This window comes from Juglans microcarpa x Juglans regia, chromosome 5D (assembly GCF_004785595.1).
Source record: "Juglans microcarpa x Juglans regia isolate MS1-56 chromosome 5D, Jm3101_v1.0, whole genome shotgun sequence".
Classification (NCBI taxonomy): domain Eukaryota; kingdom Viridiplantae; phylum Streptophyta; class Magnoliopsida; order Fagales; family Juglandaceae; genus Juglans; species Juglans microcarpa x Juglans regia.
In genome coordinates this window covers 21,183,220-21,203,877 of record NC_054602.1, presented here as the reverse complement: position 1 = coordinate 21,203,877, position 20,658 = coordinate 21,183,220, and the positions used below count along the sequence as shown (strand labels likewise).

General features: G+C 31.7%; 1 protein-coding gene and 1 long non-coding RNA gene across 2 annotated transcripts; both read left to right on the top strand.

Moving 5' to 3' along the window:
- The first annotated feature begins 1,369 nt into the window (after positions 1-1,369).
- On the top strand, positions 1,370-1,823 carry LOC121266432. The gene is made up of 2 exons (XR_005940804.1): positions 1,370-1,451; positions 1,492-1,823. It is a non-coding gene; the product is annotated as an uncharacterized LOC121266432 (long non-coding RNA).
- Positions 1,824-8,855: 7,032 nt separating this feature from the next.
- Positions 8,856-14,275, top strand: LOC121265805. The gene is made up of 4 exons (XM_041169469.1): positions 8,856-8,964; positions 9,668-9,890; positions 10,162-10,249; positions 14,152-14,275. The coding sequence occupies exons 1-4, from the start codon at positions 8,856-8,858 to the stop codon at positions 14,245-14,247; spliced, it is 516 nt and encodes a 171-aa protein (XP_041025403.1). The 3' UTR covers positions 14,248-14,275.
- The last annotated feature ends 6,383 nt before the right edge of the window (positions 14,276-20,658 follow it).

Sequence of the window (20,658 nt, the reverse complement as noted above, 5' to 3'; positions counted from 1 at the left end):
GAATGGCTCATTTGGGAATTGGAAAAATTTTGTGGGGGCCTGCCAAATAGAATGTAATCATCTACCCATTTCAAATTGATAATATCTATATCTCATCTTCTCATAAATGATGAATAAAACAGGAATATATTACTTCTAAAAGCAATTTAGCCTATAACTATTCCCAAAAGTCGTGTCGATGATCAGAAAATTAGGGTTTAACAACGAGAAGAAATACAAAGCCATCATGTTTGACAATACAATGAATCATAAGACACTCTTCATAATGTAAATTCCAATTACATTGAAATTCAACAACAAACAGATTCTACAAATTAGTGCACGATCACAACATCTTATACAAAATCAATGCCTTCCTATACCCAACTATTGTTCCATTGGATTTGATTTTCATGTCAGCTTCGGTGACTTTCCAATATCCATCACCAGCAGCTCAATTTGGCCGTCTTCCATTTCGATACTCTCGATCTCTTGGGGTGAAAATGTATAACTGATCTTCTTGATAATCCTTGTATTTTTCTTTTAATGGAAGAAATTCAAGTGTTACTTTCATAGTTCAACTTCTGATCTTTAATATGAAGTAGTCTTAATTTAAGCTCAAAGTATCGAATGTCATCACTGTATGCACCACATGAATATGCACTCACAAGAAAGATAATTAGTTCTACTTGGTTAATTGCACATGATTTAATTCAGTCAAACGAAATGAAACACCATCCAACGCGATGAATTAAACAAAATTGAAGCTGAACATGAATATTTGTTTAATTTCATATATTTATTCCCTTCTAGTTTTGCTACGTGCATTCGACATGGAAAGAAGAAGATGGTTGACATAAGGAATATTAGTTCCAAGAAAAACAAGCACATCAAGAAAAGTAAGGTATCTGCACAATATCTACCATGATTCTCACATTCAGATTATAAATAATTAGCAAACAAGAAACTTTATATCATGCAAAGTTATGTTCAAACAAATTTCATTGGAAAAGATCAAGTTCCAAACAGCTAAAACCATTAAAGAATACCAAGAAAGAAACAGGATGTTTGAACAAGATCAGTACTACCTACCTGCAAGAAAATCTGGCTGATATGCATATAGGTTAACCCCCACGATCTTGTTAATTGGCAGGGGCTGGTTCCATACTTTCTTCTCTAAGTAAAAGATGATGAGCTCTTCGTCTATTGGGAGGAATCTATACCCGGGAGGCTTGGAAAAAATTCCTTGTGCCTTAATATTGTTGTTGCTGTTGAAATTGTTTGACGTATAATCGAGATCTGCAGGAAACCCTTGATTATGAGCAGCTCCAATATTATTCGTTATGATCAATGAATTGTCATTGCTCTCTGGTGTATTACAGTTGCAGGCTACTTGGGGTTGCTCTCTAGTGTTATTGGTGAATGATTGGGTAGTAACAGCAGCAATGAGAATCGGTTTACGTTCCTTGGCAGTCTCAACCTCCATAGCACGACTCTTCTCTGAAAAGCAAGTAATTTTTGCAGACGTCAAATAACTTGAAACTCGTACGACGTTCTCTCTCTATAAATAAATATATTTTAAATCTTAGCGCCAGTCCACTTCTACTGATTTTTTTGGAGTCTTGGACTTATCCAATAGTATTATTTGTCTTTTTAAATATTTTTTAAATCCATTTAAACATTTTATCCTTCTGTTCGGATTGTTTTCCTTGACTCTATATTCATGCATAATCCAGTTAGTCTTCTTACCCTTTGGAGGTCTTCCCCTATAAAAAACCAATGCCTTCTTATACCCAACTACGGCTCCATTGGATTTGATTTCCCTGTTAGCTCTGGTGGCCTACCAATATCCATTATGAGCAGCCCGATTTGGCCGGCTTCCATTTGGATACTTTCGTTCTCTTGCGGTGAAAATGTACAGTTCTGCTGAATTTGCTCCTCCATATCCCATGTAGTATTCTTGTAATGGTAGGAAAATGTTAATTTGATACTAAATTTATTAAAAAATAATAATACTAATAATCAACCTGAAAAAAGGAAGAGCTAGCTAGCCTAATTCTTCTTATGTTTATTGCTTTGATCCTCTGCTTTTGAATGTTTCAACTGGAAATAGACGCTGATGACTGCATGCATATCGTACAGATACATTGATTTGCATACAAACACTGTACCATCGATGTGGATGATTATTGAATCAAAATCTCATTGATCTTGTTTCTAAATGTATATGTACTTGGTATCATGGATTTCATTATAAAACTTTGAATATTGCAGAATTACACATTCAGTCAAATGAAATGAAGCACTATCCAACACTATGAATCAAAGGACATATTCAGCAAGTTCACCCTGTTTTCTTTAATCGCATTTATTCCTAATTATACCAATGCAAGGAAAAAGAAAAACAGCACATCAAGAAAAGGTATCTGCACAGTATCTAATATGCCATGATTCTCTCGTTCAGATTAAAAATTATTAGCAAGAAAGAAACTCTATATCATGTGACGTTATGTTCAAAAGATCAAGTTAACAGCTCAAACCATGGAAGAATACCAAGAAAGAAACAGGATGTTTGAACAAGATCAGTATTTATACCTGCAAGAAAATCTACGTCATATGCATATAAGTTAACCTCCACGATCTTGTTCATTGGCAGGGACTGGTTACGTATTTTCTTCTCCAGGTAAAAAACGATGAGCTCTTCTCCTGTTGGGGAGAATCTGTACTTGGGAAGGAATCCAAAAACATCTTGAATCTTGTTGCTATTGAAAGGCTCATCATCGATATTTTCTTAAAATCATTTATCAGTAGTAGCTGCAATATTATTCATTGTCATTGAACCATCATTGCTTACTGGTGTAGTACTGTCGAGGGCTAATTAGGGTTGCTCTCTAGAGTTATTGGCAAATGATTGAATGGTAACAGCAGCCATGATAATCGGTTTACATTCCTTGCCAATCTCAACCCTCATAGCAGGATTCTTAGCGGAAGCAGAAGTTTTAGGAGACGTAAAAAATCTAAACTCGTATGACTTATAATGAGGAGTAATCTGTGTGTTTTAGTTGGACTCTACCCTCTTATCTATGTTTGAGTTTGGATCTCATTTATAAAATCACATTTTGGCCCTCATTTGCATTCCCACAATTACGATCTTGTCCTCCAATTCATTGTTAAAAAAATATATAATTAAATTTTCTGTTATTCTAATATTGATTAGAATATAATAATAAGAAGACTGCAATATTCATATATTAGAAATAATCTCAATTGAAGATTTTTGTTTACTGAACTTTTGTAGAACAAATTATTAACAACTTAGGATTTTTTATATTTCTTTTTAAATTTAAAAATAATAGTATTTTTTGCATATAATATTATTTGAAGAAATAACAATTATCTTCATATTATTTTTTGTAGCAATTCATAAAAACAAATCATAGTCATTGGACTGATAATATTTTCATTTTACAAAATACAATTATTATTTTTAGGTTCCAATTTACGGATCAGTTTGTAATTAATCTTTAATATATCATATTCACTATTTTGTTTTTTGTGATAACACATTTCATATTGAGAAATGATATTTGCAGTCGTGCAGTACAAAAGTGCCGCACAATCTCTTTGAAAAAAGTGAGCAAATATGAGACCCATATGAAAAAATTAATTTTGTAAAGAGAATGCTACATGTCCCGATAAAGGGTCCCGATGGCGGGTCCCCGAATTTTATTTATTTATTTTTTACTCAATTACAAAGGAAGTATTTTTTAATGATGTTATGATTTTTTTAAATGTTTAACTGTATAAAAAAATGTATGAAACAAAATGTCATTTGGCCTTACCGATGACTTCTCTCGTGCTACATCCACCATTCTTTTAATAATGGATTCATACTTTTAAAAGGATTGTTCATTGTTTGCACACTCCATGACTGTATCTAACATTATTCAATATAATACATTTTTAAAATTATTATTAAAAGAACTATAAACATTTTTTATCCTTTAAAAAATTATTTTGACAAGAACATGCTTTTATTTTCTAAGATCGGGATTGCAATTAAAAATTTGAAAATAACAATAATATTATATTTCTGTTCCAAAAAGAAAATAATATTTTTAAATTTAAAGAATAATATTTTATTATTTTAGGATATCGTTTCATATTATTTCTCATAATAATGAATCATATTGAATACTTTTTTTAAATTAATATTATTTTCATTTAAAAAACATCATACTTTTTAAAATTTCAAATTAATACTCTATTTTTAGGTTTTATCATTCCAATTACAATTATATCCATTTAGTTTTCTGAAACAATTAACAATTATTTTATTTGAAATTATTTTCTTTTATAAGAACATTATTATTATTATTATTGTTGTTGTTGTTGTTGTTGTTGTTGTTGTTGTTGTTGTCGTTGTTATGATTTACATGTCTAATAGGTCTTATAACTGGTGGAGCAATGCATATCCTGTTATGACTTCAATATATAACTTAATTCTAAACATTTGATTTGTTATGGGTTCAATCAATATAAATTTTCTGTTTCATTCATTATTTTCAAATATAATTATCATAGTTTGTAAAATTGGTTGCATAGATTTATGATTATATTTACTTTTATCATACTTGTTGTTTTAATTGAGATACTTTGTTAAACCCCAATCTTGATGCAAGGGGATCTGGGTTTGATTCGACATTAATAGCAGCTCTGAGTCTAGACTACCTAGAGAAGGCATATCAGCGCAAATCCAGTGGAAAAAGGTGAAACTATTTCGCTTTGTCTCTTTCCACGCCACATGTGCTGGATCACTGGAATCGCCACCATAAAATCTTTCAGATATGATTTTTGTGGTTGAAAAGAGACAAAACGTGTTGCCTTCATGCGCTGTCACAGATTTTAAAGTTTATCGGAGTTGGTCCAAAATGTAATCCGTTCTTTTTTGTGTCTATCTTAGTACTTTCCTTATTGTTTAGTAAAAATAAAAATAAAAAAAGGATTTTGCCTTTAGGACCTTTTTTTCTGTAGAAGTTGAGTCATCTCTTTCTATGAAGGATGAGATTGAGTCCTTATTGCTGTCTCTTGGATGTTTGTCTATAAAGAGTATCAGCAGTAGTGAAGACCAGACCAGTCACAAAAGAAAATATTGTACTGGTAAAGCTCAAAATGCATTAATTGGTTTATGAGATAATGGTTGATAAGGATGAAATAAAATTGTCCAAGAAATGACTTTTAAGGATGAAATTTAAATTTCATCCCAAAATATTGACGAAAGTCATTTACCGTTCCATTGATCAATAAAACGTTCGAACGGAATATTTACTGATAAGAAATTTTCCTCAATAAATTCCGAAATGATAATGATAATTTGTATACAAGTATCATAAGCATCTATCCCTTGATAGTCTTCCTTCGCGATAGCAATCAATCCAGCCCCTTAATTTATTTCCACCAAGTCAAATTAATGAAGGTAATCATGATTATTATCATAATTCAACAAATCCAATTCGAAGACAATCTTCAGCAATGTTAATCAATATTGTCTGTTGATTATAAGATACCTTTAAATTAGTCTATTTGGGAAGAAAAGATTAATTATAAGATAGAATACGATTTGATTTGTTTCCTTTAGTTCTGAAAGACATACATATACAATCATGCGAGATTTTTGAAATTAGAATAAAAGAAAAAAATACTTTTTCCCGCTACTGAAGTTGCCGAATATTGTTGGCAAAATTGGCAAAATTGACGAAATGAACCATTTCCAACAATGTTTTCTTGTCACGGCGTATTCATTGTTGTCCCCCCCCCCAAAAAAAAAAAAAAAATCTTGCAGCAATGTTTTTTTTTTTTTTTTTTTTTTAAGTTGATGTAAATGCTTGGCTTGTTCTGGCAATTTTTCTCGGTACAAAAAATCCAAAAAGTGGCTGCAAAAAGTCCCAAAAATAATCTTGAGAAATACAATTAGTTTTTTTGGCAATTTTTTGGTAGCCGAAAAGAAACACTTGCGACAAGACATTACCACCGGAAATCATTATTATTCCCGATGAGGTTTGTTGCCAGAAATACAAATTACAAGCGAGCTTTTCTCACATGAAATAATTTCTACGTTCTCTATTTAGTTTAAAACTAGAACGTTTTCTCTCTAGAAAGGAAAAACATTTTGTAATATATTTAACTAGAAAATAGAAAATAATATACATTTAAATTAGTCTGTTAGAAAGAAATGGTTAATTATAAGATACAATATGATTTGATATGTTTCCTTTAGTTCCAAATTAATTGACTATATATGTGTAAATATATATATACATATTTCTCATTCAAGTCTTATTTTCTTTTTGTCGGATTATATCATGCGAGATTTTTAAAATTTTACTACAATAAGACCACCATTTCTAGTGACTGAAGTCACTCGAAATCGTAGCCAAAATTGCTGAAAAGAACGATTTCCGGCGATTTCTTCTCATCACGGCATAGCCGCCGTTGTTTCCTAGCCCCCTCTCCCAAATAACTTTTTGTGCTATTTTTTGAGTTTTCGCGAAGACTTGATTTTCTCTAGCGATTTTACTTGCCACAAAAATTCCAAAAAATGACCGCATAAAGTCCCACAACAATGATAGATAATCGTGAGAAAACAATTAGTGTTTTTGACAATTCTTTGGTAGTTGGAAAAAAACATTTGCTACAATATTTCCGTAGAGGTCTCCTAACGTTGGCTCATGTTGCCGCACAATATAACGACATTGAAACTGTCTCCTCTCTTAACCTTCAGAACTCCTGTGAGTTTGTTGGCGTGAAATACTTTGTACATTCTTTATCTAGTTTGAAATAAACTATTAAAAAAAAATTATACGAGTCTCATATTTATTCAATTTTTAAAAATGAGTACTCGAGACTAGCATATCTTAAGACTACATAATAACATCCAAATTCTTTTCCTATTTCATTTACATATTCTTTGTTCACTCTTTCTTTTTTTTTTCTTTTTCTTTTTTATTATTTTTTAACCATTCAAATGATTACTCACTACAACAAATATTACTTTTTCTCAAGAGTGGATGTCGTGGGAAAAAGTATATCCCTAGTGGGAAAAACTTTTGTGCCACCATGGGAGGCTTGTAGCATATAACTAGTGAAGAAAGAGTCTTTCTCCACCAAACCACAAGTTCATGGAAAAAAACTTTCTTTTTCCCACGACGACATCTGTGGCGGTTAAAGCATTTTTTTCTTCGTGGCAAATAAGGTCCCATCTAGTATTGATGTAGTGGGAAATAATACCGATTTCCATGATATTAGGTGGTGGAAAAAAAACTTTTTGCCCATGAAACTTCTTCGTGGAAAATGGAAACTGATAATTGTTTTGTTCATGAATATTATTCATGGCAATAGACTTTTGATCAATTTCAACTGCTAAACTATTTCTCACCAACCATTAAACTAGAAAACAGTTTTTGTTAGCATTCTGTGTATCTCAAGAATGCTTTTATAACTGCTCTTATATTCAACTATAGTTGAATTTTTTAAATGATCACTTTTTCTATTGATCCTGACTCTCACATTTTTCAACAGTTATACTCTAGAATGATTGTATTTGTCAATGCAAATCGAGACATTTTCACTCTACATTTGATTAATTTCAAAAATAGCTAGGCCTATGATCTATTCTCTTCTCATGTAGAACATATTCTTGAACTTGATCATCTTCTATATGACTCTTCCTCCAAAGATGAGTTAGAAATAATTTATGTTTTTGCTATGCGCGCAAGAAAAATGATTGAATAAAAAAAGCTGATCAACATGCATGCACATGCCACAATTCTGGTTGACTCAGTAATTCTTATATTAGGCATAGTTCTTTGCAAGACCAACAATACCATTAGGCATGCATACTTCTGAGTAGTATTACAATTTACATCATGTACGTACATATATATTTACGCGATAATATTATATATATTGAGTTTTGTCCCTAATTTTTACCTTTTTTTTTTTAATTTGAATTTCAAGTAAGTTTAAAATCTTCACCATTTCAATAATTGTCACATTAATTTGTACGTATATATATACATTGTGCATAAAATTATAATTACTATAGATTGCATTTTCAAACCAACATTAATATATCCTCCTGTTTTTGAAAGAGGGCTTCGTATGTGATACCCCATATAATATGAATAAGGGTAGGTGGTGTATGGGATCCCATATTACTTGGGAATGAGAAATTCTTGCTCTTTATAAGGTTCCACTGGGGCTCCAATTGTATTATTGACTAGTTCTTTTGGAGTATAGGCCATGTGGTTTGGGTCTTCCATTGGGATGTTACAGGTTGTATTAGAGCCAGGTTTGAGGTTCTGCAGACTATAACGTATGAGATTTTTGATATTGTGGGTTTAGGATGTAACTTCCGATTTGAGGTGTAGAAATTCTAGGACTAAGAGATGATGAAATTTGTATTTAAGGTTTTAGAATCTGATAGGCTTTTGGGAATATGTTCTAGGAAATTTGAGGTATTAAAGTTTGTAAATTTTAAGAACCAATCTTCATGACGTTTAAGGTTTTAGATCCATTAGGCTTTTTGATGGAATGTAGAAAATGATTTTGATAAGATTTAAGGTTTAGATTTTATAGGTGTAAATAAGCTTGATTAAAAGCCAGGTTTGAAGTTCCGTAGACTCTGATAAATGAGGTCTTGAAATTATGGACTTTAGGAAATAAATTTTTGAATTGAGGTTTAGAATTCTACGGACTTCAAGAAATAGATTACCGATTCGTGATTTATAGATTAATTGGTAGTTATATTTTTCGCGCAATCATTACTTTATTATTTTCTTCCTTTGAAATGTTTAACCAAGGATGAGTCTTCCAGGATGGCTGCTCGACATCGTGTTCGAAATCTTGGGGTCTTGAATGCAGGAAATGAAGAGGACATATGCACCACAGAGCAGTTCAATCAGATGCACCCACCCACTTTTGATGGTCGTGGCGACCCGACCTTAGCTGAGCATGAACCCCAACCCGCTTCAGAGGACTGATTTGACGGCACGAAGCAGGAATCAACACAACATAGTGTAGGCCCGATTTCAACTCAATACAGAGTGCGCAATGGAATCGTGATTAGCCCATTGGAAGTAGCAACAGTTAGCTAAGCAAATTTAGAGGATGAATTTTTTTTTAAAGGGGGGAGGATTTGATACCCTGTATTTTAGTGTATTTATTTTTAGTGAAGGATTATTTTAATTAATTTAAATATTGGTTCTCTTGTTTTAAATTTATCGAATTTCTCGTTGGATTTATTTTATAATTCTTAAGTTGTGAAATTTACTTTGATGTGCTTTCTTCATATTAATTAGTGATTGCATTTAAATTTGCTCTTTGCTTTAATGAATAATTTTATTGTTGGACTTTAATTATTTTATTTTATTAATATTGAGTTGCAGTGTTTTTATTTGGCTCTTATTTATTTATTTTTTATTGTGCTTTTTTTTTTTCTTTTGTTGGACTCTTATATTTTCGGACTAGGCCTTTTTGTGTGTGTGTTTTATTTTTTTCTTTTGGGCCTAGCCCTTTTGGTCCCCAGCCCAACCCTTGAGGTTTCAACCCAGCCCAGTAAATTCCCCCCCCCAAAACGGCGTCGTTTGGTCTAGCCCTTAGGGCTTTCCCATCTATTTTTCTTCTCCAGCGCCGTTGCTTCTCCACCCTTCCATTTCAGATTCGTTTCCCCTTTCTTCAACCCATGCGGCTGCTGCTTCTCCTCTTCTCCTTCATTTTATGTCATTTTTTGTTCTCCTCTGTTTTTCATTGAGTTGCCGTCTGCAGTGTTCCTTCTTCCTCTCCATCTTATTTTCGGATCTTCCCCTCTACAAGTCAGCAAACGCCACCACTCATTCCTCCATCTTCGGCTGGTAATGTTTCCTTTTCCATCTCTTTAATTTTCGGTTTCCCTTTTTGTTGTAAAACAGTGCAAATCTCTTCCTCTTTAGCATATATTTTTCATCTGTTTTTCTCTCCATTTGCAGGTCTGTCCGTGAGCCTCCATTGTTGTGCTTTCTCTTAAATCTTCCTTACTAATTTTGTTGCTCATGCTTGTGATTTATTTCCATTGCATTCTCTTTTTGTTTGGTCTTTAATTGCTCTGTTTTGCCTTATTGCCGTGCCCTGTTTTTGCCATAAAAGTCGTGAGCTTCAATTGTTTTTTGGTGTTTTTGGTGCTTGCCGTGAATGCATCTTCTGCCATCGCTTGTTACCTCTCGATTTCCGTTGGGTAAGTCTCTGCCGCTGCTCATCTCCTGATTTTCTTTTGTTTTGTGGTAGTTTTCATAAGAAGGAAATATACATATGTTTGTGTATCTCGGTTACTCTAATAATATTAGGTGTTTTACCATTTTGCCTTCTTTGGAACACACTAGTTAATATTATGCTTATTGAATCTGAATGCTTGAGTTTTGTTTTACGTGGGTTATAGTCTATTTTGGGCATAGATGTATGGGCTTATAAACTAAGCCAATGTACTGGTGCTTTAAACAAAATATTTATAAGTTGATCATGTTGTAGTTTTTATATGTTAAATTCACTTTGTTTGAGTTTTGTTTTAAATACAAATTGAATAAATATTTGAAAGATATTATAAGTATTAATATTTTTAGAAGTACATAGTAGTGCAAGATTTCTATTTTGAACTCTTTAAAGAGATACTAATTAGTCTATTTTTATTAAATGAAACATTTGCCTTCCTACTTTAATCAGTTTTGTTTTAATGAGCCTTTAAACCAGATATGTATTTTATGACATAATTGTATCTATTACTAATATTATTATGAAATTTTAGAAATATTCTGAGTTTTATAGTTATGTGGATATTGAGAAATTTAGGAAGTGATAGTATTTTAGAATTAAGAGAAATCTTAAGTTTTTGAGGAATTAAAATAGGTACTTCAAGTGTAACATGAGATTTATCTGTTCACTGGAGATTTATTTAAGTTACATGAAACAGAATGCCATAAATTTACTCATGTCTACACTAGTCATGACAAAAATATTTTTATCTTTTATACAGATTTCATGAATAATGTAGAATGAATAACTGAGGTTGTTTCAAAATTCTTTTCATAACAAAAACATGCATATTTTTTATAAAATCAATCATAGTTTAATTTTTTTATGCAAAGTCTAGCATAGGAACCCTACTTACCTGAACTTTTAATTTTTTTTGAATTTTTTCACAACAATACTGAACGAATATCAATCGTCACCTTAAAATTAGACACGCAACTTATGTAAATCTCCAACTAAACAATATTTTGATATTTAAGACTAAAAATATCAAAATTAACTATTTTCCTAAAACTTCATAGATTCTCGCAACCTTAAATATCATCACTCCTCAAATGAATCGATATCTACTTAATCTCTCAGACTAATACTTTGAACCCTAAAATATTTTACTATTGAAATCTAACTATAAAAGATTTAATACTAGTAAATATAATTATACAAAAAACCTATTACAGTAAACAATAAAATTTCATTTAATAAAAATAAACTAGATTAGATTTAAAGTGTCTAAAATAAGATTACACGATTACTTAAAATATAAAAATTAATGATTAACAACATAATTTAAATCCCTTAAATATTTGCTATGAAAATAAAGTTTCTGAACTATTTTGAAATAAAAATTGAGCGCACTGAAAAAATATATATATAAAGTACAGTACGTAAACAAAACAGCCCAGACCCAATTGTAAAAGAATAATGATAGGGTTATTACCCTACTACTACCCATCTACTACTATTTTTGTATTTGATTTTTTTAAAATTTTTTATTTTACTTATGATTAAGGAAGTGTGTATTAGTAAAGTTATATATATATTTTTAATTTTTTTTAGTGATTAAGGATATAAAAAAATAGTTAAAAGAAAATGATAAAAAAAAAAAACTTGAAATGCACTTGTAGCAGATGGGTAGTGATTCACTGCCCATTGTAAAATAAGGCCATAAATGTAATATCAGTTCGAAGCTCCCCTTTACCAATGACAATATTTTCATTTTGTAAACCAGGCTTCACTTAGAAGAGAGGAGCAGTGCATGGATCCTTACCATGAGGCTATGTGTGGTGGTGGTTTGGGTGGATCTAGACGGCGGTGCGGCTGGGCTCAACGGTGGTGGGACTTCTGAGAGAGAGAGAGAGAGAGAACGAAGAGAGGGAGAGAGCACTTTGAGAGGGGAGGATACCAAGGTGTGTGGTTTGTCGTAGGTGTGCAATCGTGAGGTGGGAGGGGTGGTTCATGGTCGGTGTCCAATGATGGAGAATATTTTTCCAGCGAGTAGCAATGGCCAAGCCGCTGAGATATTCAAAGGTGGTTAGAAACGTGATATCAAAAGAGAAAGAGAGAGAGTGTGTGTTGTGGCAGTGGCAGTGGCCTATGGTGTTCTTACTGTGCTTGAACTGTGGCAACCGTAGGGTGGAGGCTTGGGCAGTGTTTTCGGTGGAGTTGGATGGCTGAGGAGGCTTGCGGGATTGCTGTGCATGGGAAGAACCGGTGCTCTGTTTCTGGTTATGAAAACAGAGGATGTTTTGGGGACGTGCGTGGGTGGCCAAACATGGGTTGAGCGTCGATTGGTGGTTGTTTATAGTGGTTGTGTTGAAAAAGAAAGGGTTCTTGTGTGTGGTATTGTTTTGGTTTACGGTGGGTGATGCAACCAACGGGAGAGACTGTGAGAGAGAGAACCGATGGCTTGAGAGACATGGATAGAGAGAGTTTGTTGAGAGAGAACTTGAAGGGAGAAACAAGTTGACTTAAATATTGATTCAATTGGATTAACTTCTTCTGAATGGATGCTCCTATATACAAGGAAAAAAAAGCACGATAAATCCTGGAAGTATCCAAAAAAAAAAATAATAATAAGAAAATAATCCGAATAGAAGGATAAAATGTTTAAATGGATTTAAAAAGACAAATTACACTATTGAATAAGTCCAAGACTCCAAAAAAATTTGTAGAAGTGAACTGGCACTAAGATTTAAAATATATTTATTTAAAGAGAGAACGTCGTACGAGTTTCAAGTTATTTGATGTCTATTGAAATTACTTATTTTTCAGAGAAGAGTCGTGCTATGGAGGCTAAGAATGACAATGAATGTAAACCGATTCTTAAGGCTGCTGTTACTACCCAATCATTCACCAATAACTCTAGAGAGTAACCCCAATTAGTCCTCGACTGTAATACACCAGAGAGCAACGACAGTTCATTGATCACAACGAATAATATTGGAGCTATTCATGATCAAAGGTTTCCTACAGATCTCGATGATGAGTCAAACAATTTCAACAGCAACAACAAGATTAAGGAACAAAGATTTTTTTCCAAACCTCTTGAGTACAGATTCCTCCCAACAGACGAAGAGCTCATCACTTTTTAATTGGAGAAGAAAGTATGGAACTAGCCGCTGCCAATTAACAAGATCGTGGAGGTTAACCTATATGCATATAACCCAGATTTTCTTGCAGGCAAGTAGTATTGATCTTGTTCAAACATCCTAGTTCTTTCTTAGTATTCTTATGGTTTTAGCTGTTTGGAACTTGATCTTTTCCAATGAAATTGGTTTGAACATAACTTTGCATGATATAAAGTTTCATGTTTGCTAATTATTTATAATCTGAATGTGAGAATCATGGTAGATATTGTGCAGATACCTTAATTTTCTTGATGTGCTTGTTTTTCTTGGAACTAATATTCCTAATGTCAACCATCTTCTTCTTTCCATGTCAAATGCACTTAGCAAAAGTATAAGGGAATAAATATATGAAATTACACAAATATTTATGTTTAGCTTCAATTTCGGCAAGTTCACCCTGTTTTCTTTAATCGCATTTATTCCTAATAATACGAATGCAAGGAAAAAGAAAAACAGCACATCAAGGAAATGTATCTGCACAATATCTGATATGTCATGATTTTCTTGTTCAGATTAAAAATTATTAGCAAGAAAGAAACTCTTTATATGATGTGACGTTATGTTCAAAAGATCCAGTTAACAGCTCAAACCATGGAAGAATACCAAGAATGAAACATGATGTTTGAACAAGATCATTACTTATACCTGCAAGAAAATCTGCGTCATATGCATATAAGTTAACTTCTACGATCTTGTTCATTGGCAGGGGCTGGTTACATATTTTCTTCTTCAGGTAAAAAACGATGAGCTCTTCTCTTGTTGGGGAGAATCTGTACCCGGAGGGAATCCAAAAACATCTTGAATCTTGCTGCTGTTGTTGATAGGCTCATCATCGATATCTGCAGAAAATCCTTTATCAGTAGTAGGTGCAATATTATTCATTTTCATTAAACCATCGTTGCTTTCTGATGTAGTACTATCGAGGGCTAATTGGGTTGCTCTCTAGAGTTATTGGCGAATAATTGAGTGGTAACAGTAGCCATGATAATCGGTTTACGTTCCTTGCCAATCTCAACTCTCAGTTTATAATTGATATTTAATTTATCTTATTCACTATTTTGTTTTTTGTTATAACACATTTCATATTGAGAAATAATATTTGCAGTCGTGTAGTGCAAAAGTGCCGCGCAATCTCTTTGAAAAAAGTGAGTAAATATGAGACTCATATAAAAAAATTAATTTTTTAAAGAAAATGCTACATGTCCTGATAAAGGGTCCCGATGGTGGGTCTCAAAATTTTATTTATTTATTTTTTACTCAATTATTAAGGAATTATTTTTTAATGATGTTGTGACGTTTTTTAAATGTTTAACGGTATAAAAAAATGTATGAAAAAAAATGTCGTTCGGCCTTTTCGGTGATTTCTCTCGTGCTACATCCACCATTTTTTTAATAGTGGATTCATTTTTTTTCAAAATATTGCTTATCGTTTGTACACTCAATGACTGTATCTAATATTACTCAATATAATATTTTTAAAATTATTATTAGAACTATAAACAATTTTTATCCTTTAAAGAATTATGTTGACAAGAACATTTTTTTATTTTCTAAGATCGGGATTGCAATTTACAATTTGAAAAGAACAATAATATTATATTTCTGTTCCAAAAAGAAAATAATATCTTTAAATTTAAAGAATAATATTTTATTACTTTTGGATATCGCTTCATATTATTTCTCATAATAATGAATCATATTGAATACATGTTTTAAATTAATATTATTTTCATTTAAAAAACATTATAATTTTTAAATTTTCAAATTAATACTCTATTTTTATGTTTTATCATTCCAATTACAATTATATCCATTTAGTTTTCTGAAACAATTAACAATTATTTTATTTGAAATTATTTTATTTTATAAGAACATTATTGTTATTATTATTATTATTGTTATTATTACTATTATTAGGTTTTACTTGTCTAGTAGGTCTTATAACGGGGGGAGCAATGCATGTCCTATTATGACTTCAATATATAACCTAATTCTAAACATTTGATTTGTTATGGGTTCAATCATTCTAAATTTTCTGTTTCATTTATTATTTTCAAATATAATTATAATTGATTGTAAAATTTGTTGCATAGATTTATGATTATGTTTACTTTTATCATACTTGTTGTTTTAATTGAGATACTTCGTTAAACTCCAATTTTGATGCACGAGAATTTGGGTTTGATTCGACGTTAATAGCAGCTCTGAGTCTGGACTACCTAGAGAAGGCATATCAGCACAAATCCAGTGGAAAAAGGTGAAAATATCTTGCTTTATCTCTTTTCACGCCACATGTGCCGGATCACCCGCATCGCCACTATAAAATCTTTCAGATACAATTTTTGTGGCTAAAAAGTGACAAAGTGTGTTGCCTTCATGAGCCATCACAGATTTTAAAGTTTATCTGAGTTGGTCCAAAATGTAATCTATTCTTTTTTGCGTCTATCTTAGTACTTTCCTTATTGTTTAGTGAAAATAAAAATAAAAAAAGGAGTTCGCCTTTTGGACCTTTTTTCTGTAGAAGTTGAGTCCTCTCTTTCTATGAAGGATGAGATTGAGTCCTTATTGTTGTCTCTTGGATGTTTGTCTATAGAGAGTATCAGCAGTAATGAAGACCAGACCAGTCACAAAAGAAAATAGTGTATTGGTGGAGCTCCAAATGCATTAATTGGTTTATGAGATAATGGTTGGTAAGGATGAAATAAAATTGTCCAAGAAATGACTTTTAAGGATGAAATTTAAATTTGGTCCCAAAATATTGACGAAAGTCATTTACCGTTCTATTGATCAAAACAACGTTCGAACGGGATATTTACTGATAGGAAATTTCATCCTTAATAAATTTTTTGTTCTTATGGGAAATTGTAGGAAAACTCCCCAAAAAGAACCATTTACAACGATTTTTTGTCACCACGTCGTAGCCACAGTTGTCGTCCCCACCCTCAAATGACTTTTTTCCGTGATTTTGCCCACCCAAAAAAGTCCAAAAAGGTTTCCAAAATGTTCCACAATAATGGCAAACAATCACGGGAAAAAAATTAGCTTTTCCAGTTATTTTTTGGTATCCGAAAAAAAGGTTTCTCTTTAGCTCATAATACTTTTAAACTAGTACGGTGCCCCCCCTCCCCAAAAACTTTTTGCTGCAATTTTTTGAAGTTGTTGCAAATACTTGATTTTTGAAGGTCTTGCAAAAAGTCTGAATTTTAAAATTTCATATTTTCTAGTATTTATTTACTCAACTTTTAACATTATTTAGACTTTAATGACTAAATTCATTTAGCCCAAGAATAGAAGACGTGTCTCAATAGGAATAAATCTGTTGCTTTGCACCAAAAATATTATCTTGCTCTAAAGATATGTATGCTATGAAGACGATAAGAATAATAGTAATTTATTTAAAATAGTAGGTATATTAGAAATAAATAATGTGCATTTCATGTGTACTAGTGCGACAGAAAGAGGTTAGTTTTGCCTTTTTATTTAACTTAATTATTATCATATTTATTCTTAAATATTATATATTACATTACTCCTATCACTACCTACAAAACTATCTGGAGAAGAACTAAAGGTAGTGCTACATATACTGACAATTTTACTTGCAGAATTCATTTTGTTAGTTTTCTTTTGAGATTTAAATTTTGAATTTCAAATTTCCTGATTTTCAGCATATCAATAATTCACAAGTGGAGAAGTAATTTTTTTGTAAGTTGTTCTTAAGTACATTTGGCTTTTTCCAAGAACAAAATCAATAATTCAGAAATGATAATGATAATTTGTGTACAAGTATGATAAGCATCTATCCTTTGATAGTCTTCCTTTGCGATAATAATCAATCCAGCCCCTTAATTTATGTACACCAAGTCAAAGTAATGAAGGTAATCAGAATTATGATCATAATTCAACAAATCCAATTCAAAGACAATCTTCAGCAATGTTAATCAATATTGCCTGTTGATTAGAAGATACCTTTAAATTAGTCTATTTGGGAAGAAATGATTAATTATAAGATATAATATGATTTGATTTGTTTCCTTTAGTTCTGAAAGACAGACATACATATATATATACACATATATATACATACATACATATACAATCATGCGAGATTTTTGAAATTAGAATAAAAGAAAGATACTTTTTCTCGCTACTGAAGTTGCCAAAAATTGTTGGCAAAATCGACGAAATGAACCATTTCCAACGATGTTTTCTTGTTACGGCGTATTCATTGTTCTCCCCCCCACCCCCCAAAAAAAAAAAAATTCTTGCGGCAATGTTTTTTTTTTTTTTTTAAGTTGATGCAAATGCTTGGCTTGTTCTTGCAATTTTTCTCGAAACAAAAAATCTAAAAAGTGGCTGCAAAAAGTCTCAAAAATAATCTTGAGAAATACAATTAGTTTTTCTGGCAATTTTTTGGTCGCTGAAAAGAAACACTTGACACGACACATTGCCATCGGAAATCAATATTATTCCCGGCGAGGTTTGTTGCCAGAAATACAGATTACAGGCAAGATTTTCTCACATGAAATAATTTCTACGTTCTCTATATAGTTTGAAACTAGTACGTTTTCTCTCTAGAAAGAAAAAACATCTCGTAATATATTTAACCAAAAAATAGAAAATAATATACTTTTAAATTAGTCTATCGGGGAAGAAATGGTTAATTATCAGAATCAGTATGATTTGATATGTTTCTTTTAGTTCCAAATTAATTGACTATATATGTGTGTGTGTATATATATATATATATAAATACATATTTCTCATTCAAGTCTTATTTTCTTTTCAACGGATTATATCATGCGAGATTTTTAAAATTTTACTACAATAAAACCACCATTTCTAGTGACTTCAAGAAATAGTAGCCAAAATTGCTGAAAAGAACGATTTCCGGCGATTTCTTTTCATCACGGCATAGCCGCCGTTGTTTCCTAGCCCCCTCTCCCAAATAACTTTTTGTGCCCATTTTTTGAGTTTTCACAAATACTTGATTTTTTCTAGCGATTTTACTTGTCACAAAATTCCAAAAAATGACCACATAAAGTCCCACAACAATGATAGATAATCATGGGAAAACAATTAGTGTTTTTGCCAATATTTTGGTAGCTGGAAAAAAACATTTGCTGCAATATTTCCGTAGAGGTCTCCTAACGTTGGCTCATGTTGCCGCACAATATAACGACATTGAAACTGTCTCCTCTCTTAACCTTCAGAACTCCCACGAGTTTATTGGCTTGAAATAATTTGTACATTCTTTGTCTAGTTTGAAACTAACTATTAAAAAAAAAAATTATATGAGTCATATTTATTCAACTTTTAAAAATGAGTACGCAAGACAATCATATCTTAAGACTACATAATAACATCCAAATTATTTTCCTATTTCATTTACATATTCTTTGTTCACTCTTTCTTTCTTTTTTTTTTTTTTTTTGTGTCTTTTTTATTATTTTTTAACTGTCCAAATGATTACTCACTACAACAAATATTGCTTTTTCTCGGGGGTGACTGTCGTGGGAAAAAGTATATTCTTAGTGGGAAAAACTTTTTTGCCACCAATTTGGTCCGTGAGAGGCTCGTGGCATATAACTAGTGAAGAAAGAGTCTTTCTCCACCAAATCACAACTTCATGGGAAAAACCTTCTTTTTCCCGCGACGACATTCGTGGTGGTTAAAGCATTTTTTTCTTCGTGGCAAATAAGGTCCCATCTAGTATTGATGTGGTGGAAAATAATACCGTTTTCCATGAAATTAGGTGGTGGAAAAAAAACTTTTTGCCCATGAAATTTCTTCGTGGAAAATGGAAAATGGAAACTGATAATTGTTTTCTCCATGAATATTATTTATGGCAATAGACTTTTTACCAGGATCAATTTCAATAGCTAAACTATTTCTCACCAACCACCAAGTGATACAAATACAATCAAATACTCAAACCTATTGAAGACTTTCTACTCAACAGACCATCAAGTGATAAAACCAACACCTGAAATTTTATTCCAACCAAAAATTAGGATAACCAATATATATAACATAAATAATATAGTAATTTACAACTTTGCCCATTGCGTTAACCAATCAATTAAGGCTATGAAAATACATCAATGTTTACAAATAGGACATTACAAGGAATTAGCCAACATGGTCAGTAATGTTCATAACAAATCCTTGTGCCTAACTACATGTATACATATTTTTGGACATATGATACGTTACTGCAACAAACACATGTTGCTCGTGTTTGTAAGTGAAGACTCTGCAGAAGGGATAAGGCTGTTTGAAAAGCATGCAGGGGATAAATGTCACATCCACAGTAGCCAATTGACAAGGCCAGTTGAGTTGTTCTTAGAAGTAATATTTCCACATAATCAAATGAATTAAGCAATCAAAATTTAGACTGCATTTAGTGACTCACTAAAAAATAAGTAGCACAAAGGCTATCCCATGTGCAGGAGGGTGTCGCGTAATAATTAGGAATAAATTCCTAGATCGTCTCCTTAGGGAAAGTTACTTAAAATCAAACTCGTTTAAAATTGTGAAAATATTCACAAAGAAAAAATAAAAATGATGGTATATGCAATGAATGGAAGAGTGCTACAAGAATGAAAAGGGCACTAGTCATGGACTAGATTCATATTTTTAGATTTTTGAGTGTCGAAATGAAATGTAAAAGACTAACAAATTGAAATTAACAATAAAAAAAATCAACTAAACTAAACAATCTTAATTAATCTGAAAATTAAATAATAAAACTGAAATTATTTAAGTCCTAATTAAGCTTTAATTAATCTAGTATGCAATGAAACTAAGAGATTAATAAAACTAAACTACAAATTAAATTAGATTAGAAAATAATTGACAAAATACGAGCTGAAAATTGAAAAGCCCCAAAATCAAGATTCTAGGGTTCATCCTTGTACTTAAATCACAAATTCTCAAAATCAATCTATAGCAATTGTAATCACTGTTAAGTGAAAGCTTAAAGAAGCAAAAAAAATAAATAACACGAAGTAAATAAACAGCAAATAAATTGCCCAAACTTCTAAGCCAAAAATCTCAAAAATATTTCATAAACTTTAAACTGAAATTAAATAAAAAGTAGGAAATAAAAAGAGCAAACTAAATAAATGAAAATGAAGGTGGTAGGCAATGGAGGAGAAGGATGGAGCGCAGCAGTTGGATCCTCGAGATTCTTCAAGCGGCGCTACATGCG

Coding starts and splice junctions, on each gene's coding strand:
- LOC121265805 (XM_041169469.1), top strand. CDS start 8,856: ATGGCTGCTCGACATCGTGTTCGAAATCTTGGGGTCTTGAATGCAGGA. Junction 8,965..9,667: donor GCACCCACCCACTTTTGATG/GTCGTGGCGACC, acceptor TTTCTTCTCCAG/CGCCGTTGCTTCTCCACCCT. Junction 9,891..10,161: donor CATTCCTCCATCTTCGGCTG/GTAATGTTTCCT, acceptor TTGCCATAAAAG/TCGTGAGCTTCAATTGTTTT.